The 21,447-nt window shown below is 49.4% G+C and overlaps 1 protein-coding gene across 1 annotated transcript in view; it reads left to right on the top strand.

Moving 5' to 3' along the window:
• Nucleotides 1-18,750, top strand: part of LOC138826176 (slit homolog 1 protein) — a 148,113-nt gene extending 129,363 nt beyond the window's left edge. The window contains exons 26-37 of the mRNA XM_070021325.1: nt 2,047-2,210; nt 4,084-4,208; nt 4,517-4,614; nt 6,217-6,356; nt 6,489-6,582; nt 8,143-8,280; nt 12,036-12,273; nt 14,522-14,652; nt 15,041-15,195; nt 16,097-16,385; nt 16,874-17,085; nt 17,876-18,750. Of these exons, the coding sequence (XP_069877426.1) occupies nt 2,047-2,210; nt 4,084-4,208; nt 4,517-4,614; nt 6,217-6,356; nt 6,489-6,582; nt 8,143-8,280; nt 12,036-12,273; nt 14,522-14,652; nt 15,041-15,195; nt 16,097-16,385; nt 16,874-17,085; nt 17,876-18,114 (2,023 nt within the window). The 3' untranslated portion in view covers nt 18,115-18,750. The remainder of the gene's footprint in view (nt 1-2,046; nt 2,211-4,083; nt 4,209-4,516; nt 4,615-6,216; nt 6,357-6,488; nt 6,583-8,142; nt 8,281-12,035; nt 12,274-14,521; nt 14,653-15,040; nt 15,196-16,096; nt 16,386-16,873; nt 17,086-17,875) is intronic.
• Nucleotides 18,751-21,447: the final 2,697 nt, after the last annotated feature.

Below are 21,447 nucleotides of genomic sequence, written 5' to 3'. Positions count from 1 at the left end.
GGAGGCTGCACACCTGAGGACTGGCCAGGCACCGTGTGCATCTCTGTGGAGAGCAGTGATGGGGAGGGTGGGCTGTTCTCTCTGCAATGTGGACAAAGCAAAGTTTATTTAACCAATCCCTCCCTGATGACCACTGCTGCCTTAGTCTTTTTTTTCTTTTTCCCTTTGATTCTATCAAAGAATAGCATGTGCATGCACGCACACACGCTCATGCATATACACACACACACAGAGTAGCACAGCCAGGCACAGTGGCTCACACCTTTAATCCTAGCTACTTGAGAGGCAGATATCAGGAAGATCAAGATTTGAGGCTAGCCCAGACAAAAAGTTAGCAAGACCCCCAATTCAGGCACTAGTGGTACACATCTCTTCTTCCAGGTACAGGAGGTAGTGTAAGTAGGAAGGTCATAGACCAGACCTGCATGGGCAATAATGCATGTATATATGTATCTGTTAGAATCTTCCAGAATCAGAATTGCTAAATCCAAACACAATTACATTGGTAATTTGATAAATAACACAACACTTCCTTCTAGAAGTTGCACCATTGTTCATTCTCATCAATAATATTATGATGTACCTGTAGAAAAGTTGAGCTTCACATAATAAAAAAATGAACCTTTTTTAAAGTGTGCAGTCCTTAATACATCCACCGACAAAAATGCTGAGTTTTTGTCTGCAATGCATGCAAAGGACTTATGATGAGAAAACGTTCATATGTCCTTTGCTTAATTAAAAATAAAACATAGTGGCAGGCACTGGTCAGGCCTATAATCCTAGCTGCTCAGGAAGCTGAGATCTGAGGATCACGGTTAGAAACCAGCCTGAGCAGGAAAGTACATGAGACTCTTATGTCCAATTAACCACCAGAAAACCAGAAGTGGTCCTGTGGCTCAAAGTGGTAGAGCACAAGCCTTGGGCAAAAAAGAGCTCAGGAACAGCGCCCAGGCCCAGAGTTGAAGCCCCATGACCCAAAGCAAAACAAACAAAAAATAAAACAAAACAAAACAAAACATAAAATTAAAATAAGATAGCTCCACCACTGGGAATGTGGCTTAGTGGTAAAGTGCTTACCTAGCATGCACGAAGCCCTGGATTTGATTCCTCAGGACCACATAAACAGAAAAAGACAGAAGTGGTGCTATGGCTCAAATGGTAGAGCTTTAGCCATGAGCAAAAGAAGGTCAGGGACAGTGCTTAGGCCCTGAGTTCAAGCCCTAGGACTGGCCAAAAAAAAAAAATCGCTCCATGTCTAGATCTGGGAGCTGCCATTCACTGGTTGTTATCCCCGGGGAAGTTATATCTTTCCCCCTACTCTGTACAACACCTTAGTAATAACAATAAAATTATATTTTTTAAATGTATGTATTTTTAAATTATATTTTAAAAATATATGTATTTCCTCCAAGGCTCTACATCATGTGTGTGTGTGTGTGTGTGTGTGTGTGTGTGTGTGTGTGTGTGTGTGCTTACACACACACATGCGCATATGTGCCAGTACTGAGGCTTGAGCTCAAGGCCTGGGTGCTATCCCTCAGCAATTTAACACAAGGCTGGTGCTCTATCTCTTGAGACACAGCTCTATTTCTGGCTTTTTGCTGGTTAATTAGAAATTATAGTCTCATTCTGCCTTGGTTGGCTTCTAATTGTGATCCTCAGATCTCAGCATCCTGAGTGGCTAGGGTCACAGGCGTGATCCACCGGTGCCTAGCTGAGGCTCTACATCGTGCACATGCAGAAAGGAAAACTTGCACATGAGGTTATGAGAATTTACCCGGGTGCGTCTCCCAGCAGTGGATGCTGGTGGCTTTCTCCCTGAGGCATTACGAGATGCACAGAGTTCATAGGCTGTAGCCCTAGTGGTGTGGGTTCAAATCCTAGCTGCACTTTTATTGTGTGGTGTTAGGGAAGCACCCTGTGAGTGGGGATGGAGAGTGCTGAGGTTTAAGTTAACAACTGGTACTGGTTACAGTCAATAATCCAAGTGGTGGGTAACAGACCCTGCAAGCTGTAATACCCGCTTCTCTCCATTGTCTATCTCAGGGCCATCGGTGCCAACCCCCTGTACTGTGACTGCCACCTCCGCTGGCTGTCCAGCTGGGTAAAGACTGGCTATAAGGAGCCAGGCATTGCCCGGTGTGCAGGGCCTCAGGACATGGAGGGTAAACTGCTGCTCACGACACCTGCCAAGAAGTTTGAATGCCAAGGTGAGTCCAGAGCACAAGAAAAAGGGGTGCTTCTTGCAGATTCACTGTCTGCTCCTAGGTCTGGCCAAGCCCAGCGAGGCAGGGTCTTGCACACATCCCTGTGTCCCCCCTGCACCCCCAGATGGGAGAGGTTCAGGTGACAGGAATGAGGCTGCTACTTATTCCAGTCCTGATATACGAGGGACGGCAATAACACAAAATAAAGCCAGGCAGAAAAATCTCAGTCAGTCACAGCTTTAATAGCTCCCCATGGTTATGTAAGGGAAATAAAAATAGCAGCAGTGCTTCCGGAAGCTCCCAGCCCCTCAGCAGCTTGAGCCCTTGGACCTCCCTCCACTAGGCATTGTGTTCTGCAATTAGCTTCAGCCCTCCTGGGTCCCTGCCACGGCAGGCGGACCAGCTGCTGCTGTCTTGACATTTGCAGAAAACAGACTGTGACTGGCAGCTCCTGGGCTTGGCCCTGAGGCTCCTCACTGCCTGCATCTGTAAACACTTGTTCAGCGACCGATTGACTGACTGGCTGACGGCCCCAGCCCCAGAGGCCCTGTGGAGCAGAGACAGATGGCTGAGTGGCTACCCAGGCCCAGCTTTATGGGAAAGGGACACTGAGGGAAGTCCTCAGGGACCATGGGGCATGGCCCTTGCCCTCTGCAAGCTCAGAAGCCACCATCAGAAATGAAACTGACAGCCATGGGTCAAGGAGGAGGCCCAGGCCACCCTGTGTGCAGGAAGCTGTCCCCGGGGTCCTAGTATGAGAGTCTGGTTTAGTGGATGACAACAAGCTACTAAATGCCAATGTGGGCTCAGTATTTACTGACCAGGGCTGGGTTGCTGTGAGATTTTTTTAAAAGAGCTTTTATTGAATATGAGAGGGGGGGAGGGAGAGGGAGAGGGAGAGGGAGAGGGAGAGGGAGAGGGAGAGGGAGAGGGAGAGGGAGAGGGAGAGGGAGAGGGAGAGAGAGAGAGAGAGAGAGAGAGAGAGAGAGAGAGAGAGAGAGAGAGAGAGAGAGAGAGAGAGAGAGAGAGAGAGAGAGAGAGAAAGCAGTACATTGGTGAGGAGGGAAGAGCTGACTGAATCTTCACTAACTGGGCTTACCCAGAACCTGGATCAGGAAACAGACTCCACCTACTTCCAGAAGTCCCTCTAGCATCCTTCTGTCACACTGAAAAGGATTTCATTTCTGTTCTCCATGCCTCTTCAGCAAAAGTGGCTTGCCATCATGTCCAGAACAAGCCCCTGGGGAAGCCTAAGTTAATTGGCCTGGTCCTCCCATTTCTTCTTTTGAGGTCCTCATGCCCCTAGTCGGAGATGTCCGTGTAGCCTAGCCATTGGCTCCTCTAACCACTCTAACCACTGAGTCATGGAGGGACTGGAGGGGAGTCTGCTGTAGCCAGAGAAATGGTGGGAAAGGGTCCTCCCTTGGGCTGGGAGAGTACCAACCAACCTCAAGGCATTTGGACTTTCCCCACGTGACCTCCCTGCATGCTCAGATGCCTCTCTGTTGAGGTGTTATCCTGGTCTTTGGGTGGCATCTGGGGTGATCGCTGCAGAAGGGGGTGAGGGACAGAGGGACTGTTGGCCAGTGTCAGTAACAATGACAGTGCATTCTTACAATGATGACATTTTTGTATACCTGCCCACCTGCCAAGCACTCAGTCCTTCCAACCCTGTGATGAGGGTTCTGAGGCTGGAAAGGAGCACAGGATGGAGGTGGAGGTCCAAGTATCACTCCAAGGACACACAGTGAGGATATGTCTCCTTAGAAAGAAAGTACCCACCACCTCAGACTACTGGGGTTAGGGGTCTGAGCCCAGTCCTGTGCTACCTCTTCTCTTCCCTATACTAACACTTGGCCCTCCCCCATCCCCTCAGGTCCCCCAACTCTGGCTGTTCAGGCCAAGTGTAATCCCTGCTTGTCCAGCCCATGCCAGAACCAGGGCATCTGCCACAACGACCCCCTTGAGGTGTACAGGTGTACTTGTCCCAGTGGTTACAAGGTAAGTGGAGGCCAAGGCTGGGAGGGGAAGGATCTTGGGTCTGGTTGGTTTGTCAGGTAATTCCCCAGTGCCCCACACAAGGCCTGGCAGTGGGCAGACACTTGAGTAGCACTGTCACCAGTGACCCAATATATGAATGAATGAGTGGGAGAATGAGTAGATGGATGGGTGGATGGACAGATGGAAGGATGGGTGATTGAAGGAACAAGTAGCTCCTGGGACAGGGAAGCTGTGGTGCTGAGTGCAGTTGTTGGTTCACACTAATCTCAGATTCTCCCTGGGGTCCCTTTTACTGACTTTCCCCTCAGGGCCGAGACTGTGAGGTATTCCTGGACAACTGTTCCAACAGCCCTTGTGGAAATGGGGGGACCTGCCATGCCCTAGAGGACGAGGAAGCTGGCTTCATGTGAGTAGGCTGGAGGAGCTGGGGCAGGGGAGGGAGAGGATGGGCCCAGCACCCAAACCCCTGTTGCCTACCCCACCCCCCTTCCCCAAAGGGATGACCAGGCCTCCCTGTGCTAGAAGAGATGGGCTGGCTCACAGGATGCAGATCCAGAGCCAAATCCTAGCAGGAGGGTTCTCCAAGCCTACCCTGTTGGGGATGGAGCCAGGGGCACAACTGAGACTCAAACATATTTCCATCCCTCACCCCCTACCCCATGCCAACCTCTATTCTAAGTGAACAGAGGGAAGCCAGGCCCTTGCCAGCTCCCCAGCAGCTGATGCTGCTGCGGTATGTGTGAAACTGGCCTGAAGTAGAGCCCAGTTCTGGACACCCTTCTGGGTCCCTCTCCCATCACCACTGACCCTACTACCGCGTTAGGAAGAAGACAGCTTACTGGGCCCCACCCTAGCTGCCCATTTCCCCTGACACAGCCCGGGGCCTGAGTGAGTGATGGCATCTCTTAACTCCTTCCAATGCTGCCACTACCATCTGACCCCCTCCCACCGGCCTGCTTCCCTCCTAAGCCCCCAGCCGCCACTAATCTCCCAGAGCTTTTCTGGGGAATACATAGTATTTAGTTGCTAAAAATAAATTGCCCCCAGAACAAATTGGCTCTTCAGAAAATGATGTTGAATCTACCGACAGAATGGCCAAGCCTGCCTCTGCAAACCCAAATTACATGATGTGAAAAATAAAACGTTAAGTGCCTTCTCTGCCTGGTGTTGCCTTGGAAACGCGTCCTGACAATAGGGCGGTCCTTAGAGATTGCTCAGTAGCTCCAGGAAAGCTCCTATCCTGGGTCCACAGAGGCTGAGATACCCCTGCTGGGCACAAATTGGGGCACGGGGGTAGCCCTCACCCCTACTAGCCTACAGCCTGGTGCACCTGGTAGTAGGGGGTTGCTCCTCACCTGACTTCTTCCCCAGTTCCTACAAGACCTGGCTTTCTACCAAGCAAAGCAGTCCCACTGTTAACCCTTTCTTGAGTCCTGGCCAGGTCTGTTTAGGGAAGGGCTCGTGCGGACTTTGGAATAGCCAAAGGATTTCTCAGATTTTTCCTTGTGCCCCTCATACCACTTGGGAAACCTTGGGTGCCAGAGGGGAATGTATACTGACTTCTAGGACTTCCATCAATCTGTCTCCTGCCCACACCAACCCCTGCTCACCCCATCCCTGGACCCTGATGTCCTGAACTACAGAGGAGTAGGTCTCTTCCTCTGCCCTTGGGCGTCCCTGTCACTCAGGTTTTTGCATGTCCCTCCTTCCCACCCCCATGGTTAGGTGAGTTTATCACCTTCCCTAGGACACAGGCCTGGCCATCCCTTGATCCCTACCCCTTGTATCCACTCCTGGCTTCAATGGTCCCCTCAGCCCGAAGCTCCTTACCTGTCTCTGGGTGGCCAGTCTCCTCTGTGTGTCTACCACTAGACTGTGAGTGGCTCTTATGAGGAAATGCCTTGCTCACTTCTATCTCTCTCAGCCCTAGCAAGGGCCTGGCCAACTCTATAGAATCATAATCCTGGCCAGCAGCACAGGCTTCCTCACACCACCCTCTGCTCCCCAGGTGCTCTTGTCCTACTGGCTTCGAAGGACCGACCTGTGGGGTGAACACAGATGACTGTGTGGAGCATGCCTGTGTCAATGGGGGTGTCTGTGTGGATGGTGTAGGCAACTACACCTGCCAGTGTCCCCTGCAGTACACTGGTAAGCATGGTGGGGCCAGAGACGCACCGCTGAGCCCCGTGCCATGGGCAGGAAAGTTGGGGTCTCTGTAGTGTTCACAGAAGACTCAGCTGGGCCTGGCTTCTCTCCTGCCTCTTGTTCCTTCCTCCCCAGGAAGGACCTGTGAACAGCTGGTGGACTTCTGCTCCCGAGATCTGAACCCATGTCAGCATGGGGCCCAGTGTGTGGCTACTCCAGATGGGCCCAGGTCAGTGTTGTAAGGGTCCATAGCCTGAGCTCTGCCTCTGCCCTCCCTTCCTATTCCTCCCATTTCTGGGTTTGCTCTCAGCTATCCAGGGCTCCTGAGGGAGGGTGGGGTGGCTCTGGGTACCACTCTGTGGCTACACAGACTTGGGTTTGTAGCTGCACTCTGAACAGATCCTTTGGCCACAACATTGAACTTATTTTCTCCTTGTAAACTGAGTGCAGTGGTAGCTCCCTCCTGGATGGTTCAAAGATTAGTTGAGGAAGTGCATGGAAAGCCCTTAGCCCCTGTGGGTAAATTCTTTACCCACTGCTATTCATTCCAAATTCACTATTTTTTATTTAGTTAGTTAGCTTTTGTTGGTCATAAGGCTTGAACTCAGGGCCTGGGTGCTATCCGTGAGCATTTTGCTCAAGGCTAGTGGTCTACCACTTTGGACCACAGCTCCATTTCCAGTTTTCTGGTGGTTAAATCTAGATAAGAGACTCATGGACCTTCCTGCCCAGGTTGGCTTCCAACCACAATCCTCAGCTTCCTCAGTATATAGGATTACAGACATGAGCCACCAGCTCAGATCCACTACTTCTTATCCCCAGTTCAAAAAAAAAAAAAAAATCAAAAGCCTCTCTGATGGTCAAAGCTCAGCTGAGATGTGAGCAAAGGAAGGCTGAGCCACACCCACATGCATTGCTTCCACTTGTTAGCCATCCCACACAGTGAATGTCAGGTAGATTTTTTTTTGCTGCAGAAACACAAAGTACTTTGTTCATGAACTTACCGTAGATGTCCCTTGCAAGTTCAGTAATACACAAAGGAAGATCTGCTTGTTCTGTGGTGACACTGTGGAATTTGGGGTTTAGCAGGGCTCAGATAAGGGGATTTCTCAAAGCAGGATTAGGTGTTCACTGGAGGCTTCCTGGAAGAGGTGAGGTAGTGGCCTGGAGGGACCATGTAGAGAGAGAGCGTAGAAGGTGTCCCAGAATCCTCAGTTGTGAAAGCAGGGATATAATTAGTGTGTGGGAAGGGGATGGAGGACTATGCACTTTATTTGTTACACAACTGGTTAGCTAAAATGGATTTGGAGATAGGAAGATGGGAGTTGGCTTGGGGCCAAGGCTCCCATTTTGGGGGGAGCATGAACCTTGCAGAAGGAAAGGAGGCTGGGCCCAACAGAATTAGACAGTCTGGTGGAGGAGGGGAAGCTGACATGATGGATGTAGGACCCTGAGCTGAGGGTCCTGAGAACCTGGAAAGAACAGCTGAGAAGCAGGCAGGTCTAGATGGGGCTGCAAGTTGGCCCTGGCTGAGCAGTGGGTCGTGAGGGTGCGTCTTCTGGGATAAGAGTCTCATTTCCCCATTTCAGGATGTTCCTTTCCCAGACCAGGACACTGAATTCACACAAGCTTTCTTCTTACACTAGAGAAGGCTCAGGATAGGCTGGGGGGACTTCGTATTCAGGGCTCTGCACAACCTCCAGGGACGTCCCCACAGAGCCACTGGAACTTGAGGTTCCATGCCAGGCAGAGTGCATGGCTGATTCCCAGCCACCCTGCTCACCCCCAGGTGTGAGTGTGCACCCGGCTACACGGGTGACAACTGCAGTGAGAATCAGGATGACTGCAGGGACCACCGCTGCCAGAATGGGGCCCAGTGCGTGGACGAAGTCAACAGTTACTCCTGCCTCTGTGCTGAGGGCTACAGGTGAGCTGGGCCTGGACACTGTGAGTGATTCCACTGATGGGGCTGGGCTGGGCTGGGCTGGCAGGAGCTCTTTCATTACTGGGGGAGGGTGATGGTCAGAGATTCTTAAGTCCAATACTGGGTTTTAGCCACAGTTTCGCCAATCCCAACTGTATGGCTTTGCGAAAGTTCTGAACAGCTTAGAATCCAAGCAAGGGTCCTTAAAAGCCAAGCAGAGGATCCTTGGCCCATTTGGTGAAGGGGTGAAAGGTAGGTACAGATCATTCACTTTTCTGCCAAAGGTCCAGCGGAACCTCAAAAGTCACGTCTTACCATAAAGTTGATCTGCCATCTATGGGCTCCCTTGGGAGTTGAAACCAGCACCTTGAGCAGGCTAAACATCTGTTCTATCCCTGAGTTATGCTCCAAGGCCCTTGTGTCATTTTTAACCCTCTTAGAGAGATGTCATTCACATGAAAATCACCCAAAGATAACTTTCAATGGTTGTTAGCTCCCAGAATTGTGCATCCATCACAACAGTTTTCATGACTATTACTTTTCATGTCACCTCTAGCCACCCTCCATCCCAGTAACTACTTACCTTACCAATGTTTGTGCCAGTGGATTTATGTATTCTGGACATCTCAAATACTGGAATGCTATCTGTTGTCCTTTGCTTCTGGCTTCTTTTGCTTAGCAAAATATGTTTCTTTTCTTTTCTTTTTTCTTTTTTTTGTCGCTCGTGGGGCTTGAACTCTGGGCCTGCGCACTGTCCCTGAACTCTTCAGGTCAAGGCGAGTGCTCTACCACTTGAGCCACAGGGCCACTTCTGGTTTTCTAGTGGTTAACTGGAGATAAGGGTCACAGACTTTCCTGCCCAGGCTGGCTTTGAATTGCAATCCTCAGATCTCAGCTTCCTGTGTAGCTAGGATTACAAGTGTGAGCCACAGGTGCTGGGCCTTAGCAAAATCTTTTCAAGGTTTATCCATTTGATAGCATGTTTCAGCCTTTCTTTCCTAAATGATATTACATTGCATGGATGTATGTTTCATTTATGCATTCATCAATTTATGAATATTTAGGTTACTTCTAATGTCTGGCTATCATGAATACCAATGTTATGAGTACTCACATACAAAGTTTCATGTGATCACACGTATTCAATTCTCTTGGGGATATAACTAGAAGTGCATTTGCTGCATTGCACGGTTATCCTATGTTTAACTGTTTGAGGAACGGTTAAGCTGTTTTCTAGGGATGCATCATTGTATATCTCTACCAGTTGCATCATTGTATATCTCTACCAGTGTGTGAGATTTCCAGTTCCTCCACCTCCTTGCAACTTGCATCAAGTTTTTTAAAATTCTAGCCATCCTAATGAGTGCATTGTATTGTAGTTTTGGTTCTGCTGCTTGATGGTTATTGAAATTAAGCATCCTTTTGTGTACTTATTAGTCATTTTGAGATCTTTGGAGAAATGTTGATTTAAATTGTTTAACCAATTTTTAAGTTGACTTGTTTTGCTTTTTCATTATTAAGTCTTTATGTATTCTAGGTAAGTTCTTTATCAGATACATGTTTGTCTTCCATTATGAGGGTCTCCTTGATAATATCTATTGATAGCCAAAAGATTTTAACTTTGATGATTTCTAGTTTGTCTCTATTTTGCTTTTGTTGCTTGTGACTCTGGTGCTATATCTAAGAAATTGCTGCCCAATTCAGTCATAAGATTTATTTCTGTTGTCTCTTAACTCTTATGTTTAGATCATTGATCCATCTTTAGTTAATTTTTGTATATGACATGAGGTAGGTATCCAGAGCATTTATTTTTGTCGGTTTTGGGCTTGAACTCAGAGCCTAGGCACTGTCCCTGAGCTTTTTTGCTTAAAGCTAGTGCTCTACTACTTTAGCCACAATACCACTTCTGGTTTTTGAGTAGTTAATTGAAGATTAGAGTCTTTTGGGGGACTTTCCTGTCTGGGCTTCTTTGAACCTTGATCCTGAGTAGCTAGGATTATAGGTGTGAGCCATCAGTGCCTGGCCCAATGCATTCTTTTGGTGTATGACTCTCCAATTGTCCCTGCACTATTTATTGAAAAGATTACTTTTTTTCTACAATTTGACTGTCTTGGCTTTCATGTAAAAAATCAACTGACCCTAAGTGTGAAGGTATTTATGAGCTATAATTTACATTCCACTGATCTATGTAGTTAGCCTTATGCCTCACTCTTTTCACAATTTGTTCACGATTCGTTCTTATTCAAGATTATTTTTGCTATTCTGGATTCCTTGAATTTCCATGTGAATTTTAGGATCCATACATTCTACAGAAAAAGTCAACTGAGATTTTGATAGGCATTATACTGAATCTGTAGATTGATTTAGGGAGCATTGCCATTGTAATGATTTTAATTCTTCTGTTCCAAGAACATGCAATGCCTTTCCATTGACTTAGAGTTTTGGACATTTCTTTCAACAATAGTTTTGTTTTCCAAGTATACGTTTCATGCTTATTTAAAAAAATTATTCCCAATATTTTGTTCTGTTTAATGTTATTATATACGAAATTGACTTCTTAATTTTATTTTTTGTCAGTATTGGGATTTGAATTCAGAGCCTCATGTTTGCTAGGCTGTACACTAGGACTGAACTATGCCTCCAGCTTTGTTTTTTGCTGATTATTTCTAAGATAGGGTCTCATTCTCACCAGGTGTTTGCCTGAGTCATGATCTACCTACTTTAGACTTCCCGTACCAGCTGGGATGACAAGTTTGCACCACCACATTCAGCTTTTTCCCATGGAGATGGAGTCTAATGGACTTCTCAGCCTGGGCTGGCCTGGAACCCAAAACCTCCCAATCTCATCTTCCTACATAGTTTGCGATAATAAGCTCATGTCACTGTGTCCAGATATAGGTTGGAAACATTTCTGCCTAGTTGGCCTCTAACTGTGGTCCTCCCAGTCTCGGTCTTCTAAGTAGTTAGGATTGGCATCAGCCATCATCTTGTGCTTAAACTTATTTTCACACATGGACTTTTTTATCCTGCAATCTTACTGAGTTCTTCAGTTAGTTCAGAGAGTACTTTAGTGGATTTATTAGGATTTTTCTTATACAGACTTATGTCTTCTCTTTTTTAATATAGATATATTTTATTGTATTTCTGGCATAATTGACTAGATCCTCCAGTGCAACATTACATAGTTATGAGAGCAGATACCTTTGTTTCTTAATCTTAGTGTGTCAACTTTCAGCATTTTACTATTAAATATTATGTTAATTGTGTGGTTTGGAGGTACCTTTTATTAGCTTGATTCCTAGATTATTGATGTTTTATCATGAAGGATATTGAAGTTTATATAGTATCTTATCTGTAACTATGTGATTTAAAAAAAAATTCAATTGATTTTATGTTTTACATTACTTGATATCAGATGTCAAACCAACCTTGCATTCCTGGAGTGAATTCCCAAATGGCCAGAGTATATAATAATTTTTATGCTTGTTTTGATTTGCTAATACTTTGTTGAGACATGTAGGTTTCTCAGTATCTTTTTGGCTGTCAGTTCTCTCAGATAATAGTATTTATTAAGCACATTTCCTACCCAAAAACCTTGTACAATTAATATATGCTAATAAAAATAAATTTCTTACAAAATGAAAAAAAAGAGAACATCCTCTAAAATATTTAGTCTTTCTCTCTAGGACTTTGGAATAAGAGATACCCACATCTTCCTTTAGCTTTGTCCTCTCTGACCTGTTGTTCTTTCTTCTTAGGGGACAGCTCTGTGAGATCCCTCCCCACACACCAGCCCCCAGCAGTCCCTGTGAGGGGGCTGAGTGCCAGAATGGGGCCCACTGTGTGGACCAGGGCAACCGGCCTGTGTGCCAGTGCCTCCCAGGCTTTGGTGGTCCTGAGTGTGAGAAGTTGCTCAGTGTTAACTTTGTGGATCGAGACACTTACCTGCAGTTCACTGACCTGCAGAACTGGCCACGGGCCAACATCACCCTGCAGGTGAGTGACCATAGTACCTGGTAAGAAAAGGAATCATCTAGCAGGGGACCTGCTCAGGTCAGAGGGTCAGGGTACATCTTGCCCAGGGCAACTGGGAGAAAATCGTGTTGAGATCTTTTCTGGATATCAAGATTGTAGCTTGCAACCTTTGCAATTGCAAAGGCTATGTGTCATAGCGTAGGGCAAGCAGGAAGGAAGTCTCATGAGTGACTGAGTCCAGAAAACCAAACATGTCAGGGGCCTTTCCTACCATCTCTCAGTTCAGCTACTCCTCAACTTCTACCTCCAGTGCCATAGTCTATTTAGGCTGTGCCAGGTGACCAAAATATAGTCAGAGTGACTGCTAGGCTTGTCCTAGTGTTGGGGTCCTTTTCATAAGTTTAACTACATCTTGGAGGATCATCATGTAAAAGCAAGTCCCATCTCAACAACACTGATTAAAAATATGGACAGAAGGCGGGGAAGGGAAGTGAAGGGTAAACAAAGGAGGAGGCTGCAATGCTTGGTAAGAAATGTATGCATTATCCTGCCCATGTAATTGTAGCCCCTCTGTACAGCATGTTCTCAAATAAAATAAAATACAATTTAAAAAAAAAAATATGGACAGAGGCTTGGAAGGTGGCTCAGTGGTAGAGTTCTTGCCTTGCATGCATGAGGCCCTGGGTTCGATTCCTCAGCACCACATAAGCAGAAAAAGCCTGACATGGTGCTGTGGCTTAAGTGGCCAAGCACTAGCCTTGAGCTGAAGAGCTGAGGGACAGCATCTAGGCCCAGAGTTCAGGCCCCATGACCAAAAAAAAAAAAAAAAAAAAGGACAATTTGCTAAATAGTCTTGGAGAAAGCGAGTGTATTGTATTCTGTATCTCTGGGTGAAGTATTTAACTCTTCAGTTATCTCTCTCTTTCCATTCCATTCCTAATCACAAGTACTGTCTTTCTCCTTCCCCTTCTTTTGTTTTTTTTTTTTGACCCTTCTTCCTTTCCTCTCAAAACAAGCCTTTAAAGAAGCCTCTCAAACAAGCTCATATTCCTTCCAAGCCTCCTCACCAAAATCCTTTTCACTTACACTGTCCACACAGAAGACAGTAGCCAGCCCAACTGCTCAACAAGAAAAAACTCATAAACCCAAGCAGCCACCACCTCAGGCACATTGCTTTGTTTATCCTGATTATCCCCCCTCCCTACCCCACAGAAAATCCAAATTTCAGAGTTTAAGATGTTCCTAAGTTGGAAATGGTAGTACACTCCTATAATCTTAACATGCAGGCAGCTAAGGGAAGAGGACTGGGAGTTTGAGATCAGCCTGGGCTACATAACAAGAAGAGATTCCTCCTACCAGTTCTAATTTGACAACCATCAGCATATGAGTCACTCACATGAAACTCATGGACTAACCATTAGAAGATGGAGTAGTATAGTTGGTCTAGCCTGAACCATGCATCTACCTCTACAAACCAGCAGATAAGGTCCTTTATTAAAAGAAATCAGAGAAGACTGGGTGCCAGTGGCTCATACCTGTAATCCTAGCTACTCAGGAGGCTGAGAGCTGAGGATTGCAGTTCAGAGCCAGCCTGGGCAAGAATGTCTGTGAGACTCTTATCTCCTATTAACCACCAGAAAACTAAAAGTGGCACTGTGGCTCAAGTGGTAGAGTGCTGACCTTGAGCTGAAGAGTTCAGGGACAGTGCCTAGGCCTAGAGTTCAAGACCCACAACTGACAAAAAAGAAAAAAGAAAAAGAAATGAGAGAAGATGGACAGACAATAGAAAAAGATCATGGCTCTTACAGCAGCTAAGGGGGAGCTACTCCCCAAACAAATATCCAGCTCTTGCTTGCATGGTTCCAGTGATAAACATCATTAAGTAGCTTCTTCCTTGCCTGGATAAATCTGGCTCTCAGCCATAGCTATCCTGAATGTGTTCCTCTGTATTGCTCAGCTCATACAGCTAGTTTCCTGATACCCACCTGGAGGTGGCCATCCTTATGTGTCTCTTCTTCTCTCAAGGCTCTTACGTGCTCCTCAGCACATACTTTCTGAGCTTTAGCTCCCCGTTGCCTGCCCTTGGCCAGACTGGCAGTAGATATTTGAACCTGAGGCTGCCAGCCTCTGTCAGTACCCCCTAGAGGGGGGAGGCTGGTTAGCCAGGGGAAAATGGCTCTGCACAGAATGTTGTTCTTCCCAACTTGAGTCCCCCATCTACCTGTGCTGCTGCTGGTGGGATGGGAGAGAAAATGCCTTTGCCCTTTAGGTCTCCACGGCAGAGGACAATGGGATTCTGCTGTACAATGGGGACAATGACCACATTGCCGTTGAGCTGTACCAGGGCCATGTGCGAGTCAGCTATGACCCAGGCAGCTATCCCAGTTCTGCCATCTACAGGTAGGTATATGTATGCCTTCTAGCCCTCCTCGGGTGACAGAGTCTCCTAGGCCAAGAATAGGTAATTGTTGGGACCACTAGAAACCTGGGTTGTCTAAATAGAAAGGCCATATGAATCAGCTTGGATCTAAGATTCTCTGAGGCCTGAGTGGTGACACCTTCACCATCCCCCCCATGTAAGAGGAGTCTCCTGAATGGGGACAGAGATCCCCAGCTTTTCCCTAGGACCTCAGGAAGAAGAATAGGAGGCATTCAGTTGTGATTTGGTCTCCACAGTGCTTTCTCTAGAGATTTGGCCCCTTGGGTAGCAGTGTTGGGGAAGTGCCCAGCCAGTGTGGCATGAGCTGAAGCCCACTGCCTGTGGTGGGGGCACCACATCTCCTTCCAGTGCTGAGACGATCAATGATGGGCAGTTCCACACTGTCGAGCTGGTCACCTTTGACCAGATGGTGAATCTCTCCATCGATGGCGGCAGGCCCATGACCATGGACAACTTTGGCAAACACTACACGCTCAACAGTGAAGCTCCCCTCTATGTGGGAGGTGAGGACCTGGCCCAGTGGAAATGGCTTCTGTCCCTCCTTAGACCTCACCGTGGGCCTGTTTGGCTCTCTGGACACTGCACTTTGGGGGGGAGTACCAGAGGATGGGGGTGGCTCAAGTGACTAGCCAAACTGGCAGTGGATTGCGCTCTCCTATGTGGAGCCCAGGCTGCTCTGCCCAACTCAGGCTGACAAAGAAGGGTGGATGATGGATCTAGGAGAAAGCCTGGGCCATTCCCAGCCATCTTCCAGACCATAAGCACCTTTCTTCTTAGATTTGGGTCAGAAAGAGCTTAGGGTCCATCCCTTGTCTTGACTCTGAGAGGCCAGAGCCACTGCAGTTGACCTAGCCCAATTTCTGCACTAGCTGGGGACTCTAATGTTTCCCGATTGGGACACAGGGGAGGGTTCTGGCCTCTGCTACTGAACCCAGCTCTGCCTTTACCAACTGAGCAACTGCAGGCTAGTTGCTCAGCACCTGTCACATGGGTGTTAGCAGCCTCTAGCTCAGGATTGCTGGAAGCAACATGCACAAAAGCAGGTAACAGTGCCCTGCACATGAGTGCCACACCCAGGCCCTTTGCTTTAGTCATGGTGTCTGGTGATGAAAGCTGGTACCACGGAGGGTGAGAACAGCCAGACTTCAGGGACTGGCACCTCAGAACTTCACTCATCATCTGGTCATGCCAAGTCTGATATCCCAGCTCTGATACTAGTGGAAACAGCTTTTCTTATGCTTTCTGAGGAAGGACTCTGGCCCTCTGAGATGACAAAGGACCTTGGTAGGAATAGGACAGAAGCTGAGGGCAAGAAGGGTCACTGGAGCTGTCCAGATCTCACAGGAGGATGTCAGACATTGCTTAGGCCTGAATCAGCCTGGCTTTGTTCCCTACCCATCTCAGGAATGCCCGTGGATGTGAACTCTGCTGCCTTCCGCCTGTGGCAGATCCTCAATGGCACCAGCTTCCATGGATGCATCAGAAACTTGTACATCAACAACGAGCTGCAGGACTTCACTAAGACACAGATGAAACCGGGTGTGGTGCCAGGCTGTGAGCCGTGCCGCAAGCTCTACTGCCTGCATGGCATCTGCCAGCCCAATGCCACCCCAGGCCCCGTGTGCCACTGTGAGGCTGGATGGGGGGGCCTGCACTGTGACCAGCCAGCTGATGGCCCCTGCCATGGCCACAAGTGAGTTTGGGCTGGGCTGAGGGAGCCCTTGTCCCTTCCCTGCAAGTTCAACTTCCTGATGATGAGGGCCATGTTTTTTGTACCTGAGTGCCAGTAGTGGGCCTTGAACTCAGGGCCCAGGTACTGTCCCTTAGCTTTTTCACTCAAGGGTGTCACTCTACCACTTGAGCCATAGCTCCTCTTCTGGTATTTTGCTGGCTAATTGGAGAGAAGAGTCTCATGGACTTTCCTGCCTGGGATGGCTTTGAATGGTGATCCTCAGATCTCAGCCGCCTGAATTGCTAGGAGTATGGGCATGAGCCCACTGGTGCCCAGCTGGTTTTCAATTTTTAATGGGGAAAGGTCTTTTAAGACATTTAGGAACACACTGCATTCCTTGTGTGTCTTGGGAACAGGATAAAAAGTCCTGTGAAGTCCAGGTTGGGGGAGTGAGGGGAGGCCCTTTCAAGCTGGGCTTTTCTCATTGTGCCTTTTCTGCCCCTCTTCAGGTGTGTCCATGGGAAGTGCGTGCCTCTCGATGCTCTTTCCTACAGCTGCCAGTGCCAGGACGGGTACTCGGGGGCCCTGTGCAACCAGGCTGGGGCTGCGGCAGAGCCCTGTGGGGGCCTGCAGTGCCTACACGGCCACTGCCAGGCCTCAGCCACCAAGGGAGCACACTGTGTGTGTGACCCTGGCTTTTCTGGCGAGCTGTGTGAGCAAGGTCAGGGGCCTCTCTCCTGACATGCCCTCTGCAGCGTCCCTCCCCGCTCTTGCTTTAGCAACTTGATGTCTTCTTTCTCCCAACCTCAGCAACCCCTTCTTCCTCCAGTTCTTCCCACTCACCTAGGTGACTTCTGGCTTTTGGTGTCCTGACCCTGTGGGCACTAAACCCCAGCCCTCCCATCTTTCCAGGGCCTTTGTCTGACCTGCAGTTCCCTTGCCTAGGGCACTGCCCTTTCTGGCTCTCTCCTTACAAAAGTGACCACCCAGGTGGCAGCTCCTGAACGCCACCTCTTGGTCCCAGGCACAGCAAGAAATCTGATGGATGAGGACTCTTGCCCAGGCCCACGCTACCTGCTTGACCAGGATGCTTCGGCTAGAATCCAGATTGCTGAGGCTGGGCAGAGGGAAGATCTTAAGAGCCCCTGAGCCATCCAACCCATTTCCCAGCATGATTCCCTTATAATGTCATCGCCTCCAGGCCTCAGACCTTGCACACCTCTGTACCAGCCACCACCTTACCTTGGCAGTCACTCAGGCCTGGAGGGCCCTGGCAGCTAGACAGTTCCTCCTTCCCCCTGAGCACACTGTGGGCCCAGGAGGAAGCCGTGAGCAGGTGCATGCGCCAGAGGTGGGAGGATGCTGGGGTCCGAGGGGTGCGAGAACACGTGGACCCCTCCCGGAATGCGGCCTGCCTCCTCCTCCTTCTCCTCCTCCTCCTTCTCCCTCCCTGCCTCCCTCCCTCCCACGGGTGTGCCCTGAGGCTCTTTCTTGGTGTCTATCCCATCCAGAATCCGAGTGCCGGGGGGACCCTGTTCGGGACTTTCACCGGGTCCAGAGGGGCTATGCCATCTGCCAGACCACGCGCCCACTGTCGTGGGTGGAGTGCCGGGGCACATGCCAGGGCCAGGGCTGCTGCCAAGGCCTGCGGCTGAAGCGGAGGAAACTCACCTTCCAGTGCAGCGATGGGACGTCGTTTGCCGAGGACGTGGAGAAACCCACCAAGTGCGGCTGTGCGCTCTGCGTGTAGAGCCGCGTGGACCGGCGGGCGCGGGCACAGCGGCCGGCAGCTGGGCTGGGGTGCGGGCATCACCAGGACGGCGCCTGGACCTTGGTGGGCGCGGGGACACGTGAACAGCCTTGGGAGCAGACTGTGCTGTGGCCGGGGCAGAAAGGCCGGGCCCCAGTTGGGGCCACCTTCTCCGGAAGTGCCTTGCACAAATAGGCGCTTAATAAATATTTGTTGAATGAATGTGTGCGTGAGGTCAGGCCACAAAGGGCAGACGTGGCGAGCCTGTGGGCCGGCTACCCCTTTCCGAAGCAGCGACTTCCTTGGCTGGCAGCTTAGGCTGGCCCAAACTGAGATCCCAGTCCCAGGGGCCCCTTTCCCCTCTGATCGCAGCCTCCTGGAGGTAGCGTCATTGTCCCCCAGCGTCTGGGGTCTCCGCTTCGGAGTGGAGGTGGTTCCTATCTGACCCTCAAGTGTAGGATGACTCTGGTTTCTAAGGAGCCGTTGGGAGAAAATGGCCCACCAAGGAGGACAGGGCACTCTTGATACCCGCTGAATAAACCAGGGCCACAGAAAGGGCACTGGGCCTGGGCTTCCCCAGCCACAAACTGCTGCTGAGCCCCTGACAGAGGGAGCGGTGCTGGGGTGCTGTGTGACTGGGCTGGCTTAGAGTCTCTGACACTGGCCAGTGGGGAGCAGTGGAAGGCACAGCAGTCCAGAGATGGGGGGCCCGGGGGGAGGGGGGGCACTGGTGCCACTCTGGCAGACTTCCTACCTGAAACTACTTGATGTAGCATAGGGAGGCTGGCTGAAGAAAGTAATCATGTAGACTCCATTCTGAAATGGGGGCCTAAGGAGAGCACCTGCTTTGATGATCACAGCAATTATTTCTGTGCCTAACCCAGGGATGGGGTACTGTAGACGTTCTGTTCTGCCACTAGGGTGGCCAGGAAGAGTGATGAGCCCTGTGGGGGGCTCCAGCCACTGCCATGGCCTGGACTGCAGCTGCTCACCCTTGGTATTTGCAATGAAGGCTCTGCGTTGGAAGACTCACTGGATACACAACTGTCAAAGGTGGCTTTGTATTTTTTTTTTTTTTTCATGCAGAGGTAGATGAGTTTTCAGTGTCACAGCAAATTTGCTGAGGGGAGGAAAGGTTACACTCTCCTTTCCCAGGTGACCTTCCCAAGAGGATATAATCGGGGCGGGGCGGGGGGGGGGGGGAGTGTCGGAGGGGAGTGTTGATGGGCAAGGGAGCATGTTTCTATCCTGACTCCTTCCATCCCTGGCAGTGTGTGTTTGAGAGCTGCAGTGCTCTTATGACCAGGCCCTTGACATAGATTAGTGCAGTCCATGGTGGACAGCTGGGGGGGGGGGGGGAGGAGAAGCCTAGCACATTCCATTGTATAGGCACTCAGATCACTCAGATCAGTGAGCATTATGGGGCCCTGGAACAGGAAGAGGACCTTATTGTGCTCAACCTGAGAAATGTTCTCATGACTGGATCCACTATGCACCAGAGGCCAGGCCCCGAGGCTCTAAGGAAGACAATACCTGTTCCTACCCTTCAAGTATTCAGAGGCCTGGGCCTCTTGGAGTCTTTCCCAGAGTTGCAGTGTGCCTCTTTTACTTCAAGCTTCTGGGCCACTGTGGGCTGCACAGGACAGAAAAGCACAAGGGCAGCTAGCTCCCCCTGTCACCACCATTGCCCAAGGCCCTAAAGAAGCCAGTTCTGGGCTTGAGAGACACTGACTTGCAGGTCTCTCCAGTCTGCAAAAAGTGGAAGGGGCACCTGCAGACAAATGATGCCACCTCTTCTCTGAGGCAATGGGATAGAGAGGCTGCTGTGCTGTCCAAGGGAGTCTCAGAAGAGACTAAGGCCCTTCCCACCAGCACCACCATACTGGTCCTCCAGAGTCTGAGGACTGGGAGTAACCACAAGGTGAGGCAGACAGAAAGGGGTGAAAGCCATGTGCCCCAGGATCAACATTTTGTACATCTTGGCCACCAACCTGCAAGTCACCGAAGGACCCACTTGATCTGTAAAGCTCTGCAGGTGTGAAACTACCCCTTCAAGAAGTCACCTTCACACCTCACACCTCTGAGGCAAAGACCTTCAGTTTGCTTTGTGGCTCCCATTGTCTATTTCCATTTTTTCATGCACCAGAGAGCCAGCAAAGGGAATTCCAGGGAACTAGTGCCACGATGGTGCTAGGAGATGGAAAAAGGCTGGCTTTGTCTCCTCTGCCTGCTGTTTGCCTAACCACAAAAGTATCTCTTTATATAGAATACTTACAGATTCTAATATATATATATTTGTATTTCATTTTGTTATAGTATTTTTATATGTTAAAGTCAACATTCAGTGTCTTGATTATCAAATGCTATGTGGTTGTGACCTTTTGTCTCGAGTTACAGTAGTCTCTGTTTGGATGACTCTTATAGAGACTGGTTTAGAGCAGCCCCTGAGGGAGCTACACCTGCCCTTTCCCTGTGTTGTTTTAGGAATTGTCCATGTCTACTGTCTTCCATGTGAACATGACTGGTTCCCATAGACTCTGCCTGGTTGGTCTCTTTCTCTACCAAAGTGAGCTTGCTGCCGCCGCATTTACCCTTCTGGGACACAGGGGCTTCTGAACTGATCCCACATGGACTATGGGCTTTACATGAAGGTCTGCCCTAGAGCCCTGCTCTTCCTGAAGCAGCAAAGGCTGGACTTCCCCTAAAGATGGATGGGTGTGGGGGTAGCAGGTCACAGCTCCTGGGGGCTTATGAGAGGCAAGACAGGGCATAGCGCCAGGGAAGGTACTCATTCTCATCTCTTACCAAGTGTTTGCCAACCTTCTAAGGTTTTAAAATTTAACAGGACATTTTGCCCTCCCTCCCCCAATTTAATCTGGTCCTGAAGGGTTTCTAATTTCAACCAGGGCAGATTACAAGGTAGGCTTCTCAGACATCCTGTACAGTTCCATCTGTCTCCAGGCCAGAGGAGGCAAACAAATTTCTGGGAGGTTGTCTGTTTCAGACCAGAACACTGTACTTGGGAGTTTTGTAGGATGCAGGACCTGGGTGTCTAGTTGAGACTGGGCCCTGGCCGACAGGCTACAGGTTACTGATGCCAGTCGGACCTGACTGGCCCTCTGATGGCAGGAGTGAGCATCAGCTGATTCTTATCACAAAGCTGAAAATCTCAATCATGTGGAGGCAGTGTACTGGGGGCTTAAACTCAGGGCTGGGGCATTGTCACCAAGTTCTTTAGCTCAAGGCTAGTACTCCACCACCTGGACCACAGCCACATTTCAGGCTTTTTGACGGTTAAGTGGAGATTAGTCTCACAGACATTCCTTCTCTGCA

The sequence above is a fragment of the Dipodomys merriami genome, unplaced genomic scaffold (genome assembly GCF_024711535.1).
Source record: "Dipodomys merriami isolate MVZ:Mamm:240054 unplaced genomic scaffold, mDipMer1.0.p SCAF_14, whole genome shotgun sequence".
In the NCBI taxonomy this organism is placed as follows: domain Eukaryota; kingdom Metazoa; phylum Chordata; class Mammalia; order Rodentia; family Heteromyidae; genus Dipodomys; species Dipodomys merriami.
Note: the sequence above shows the minus strand (reverse complement) of the source record. Positions and strands in the feature narration are given on the sequence as shown.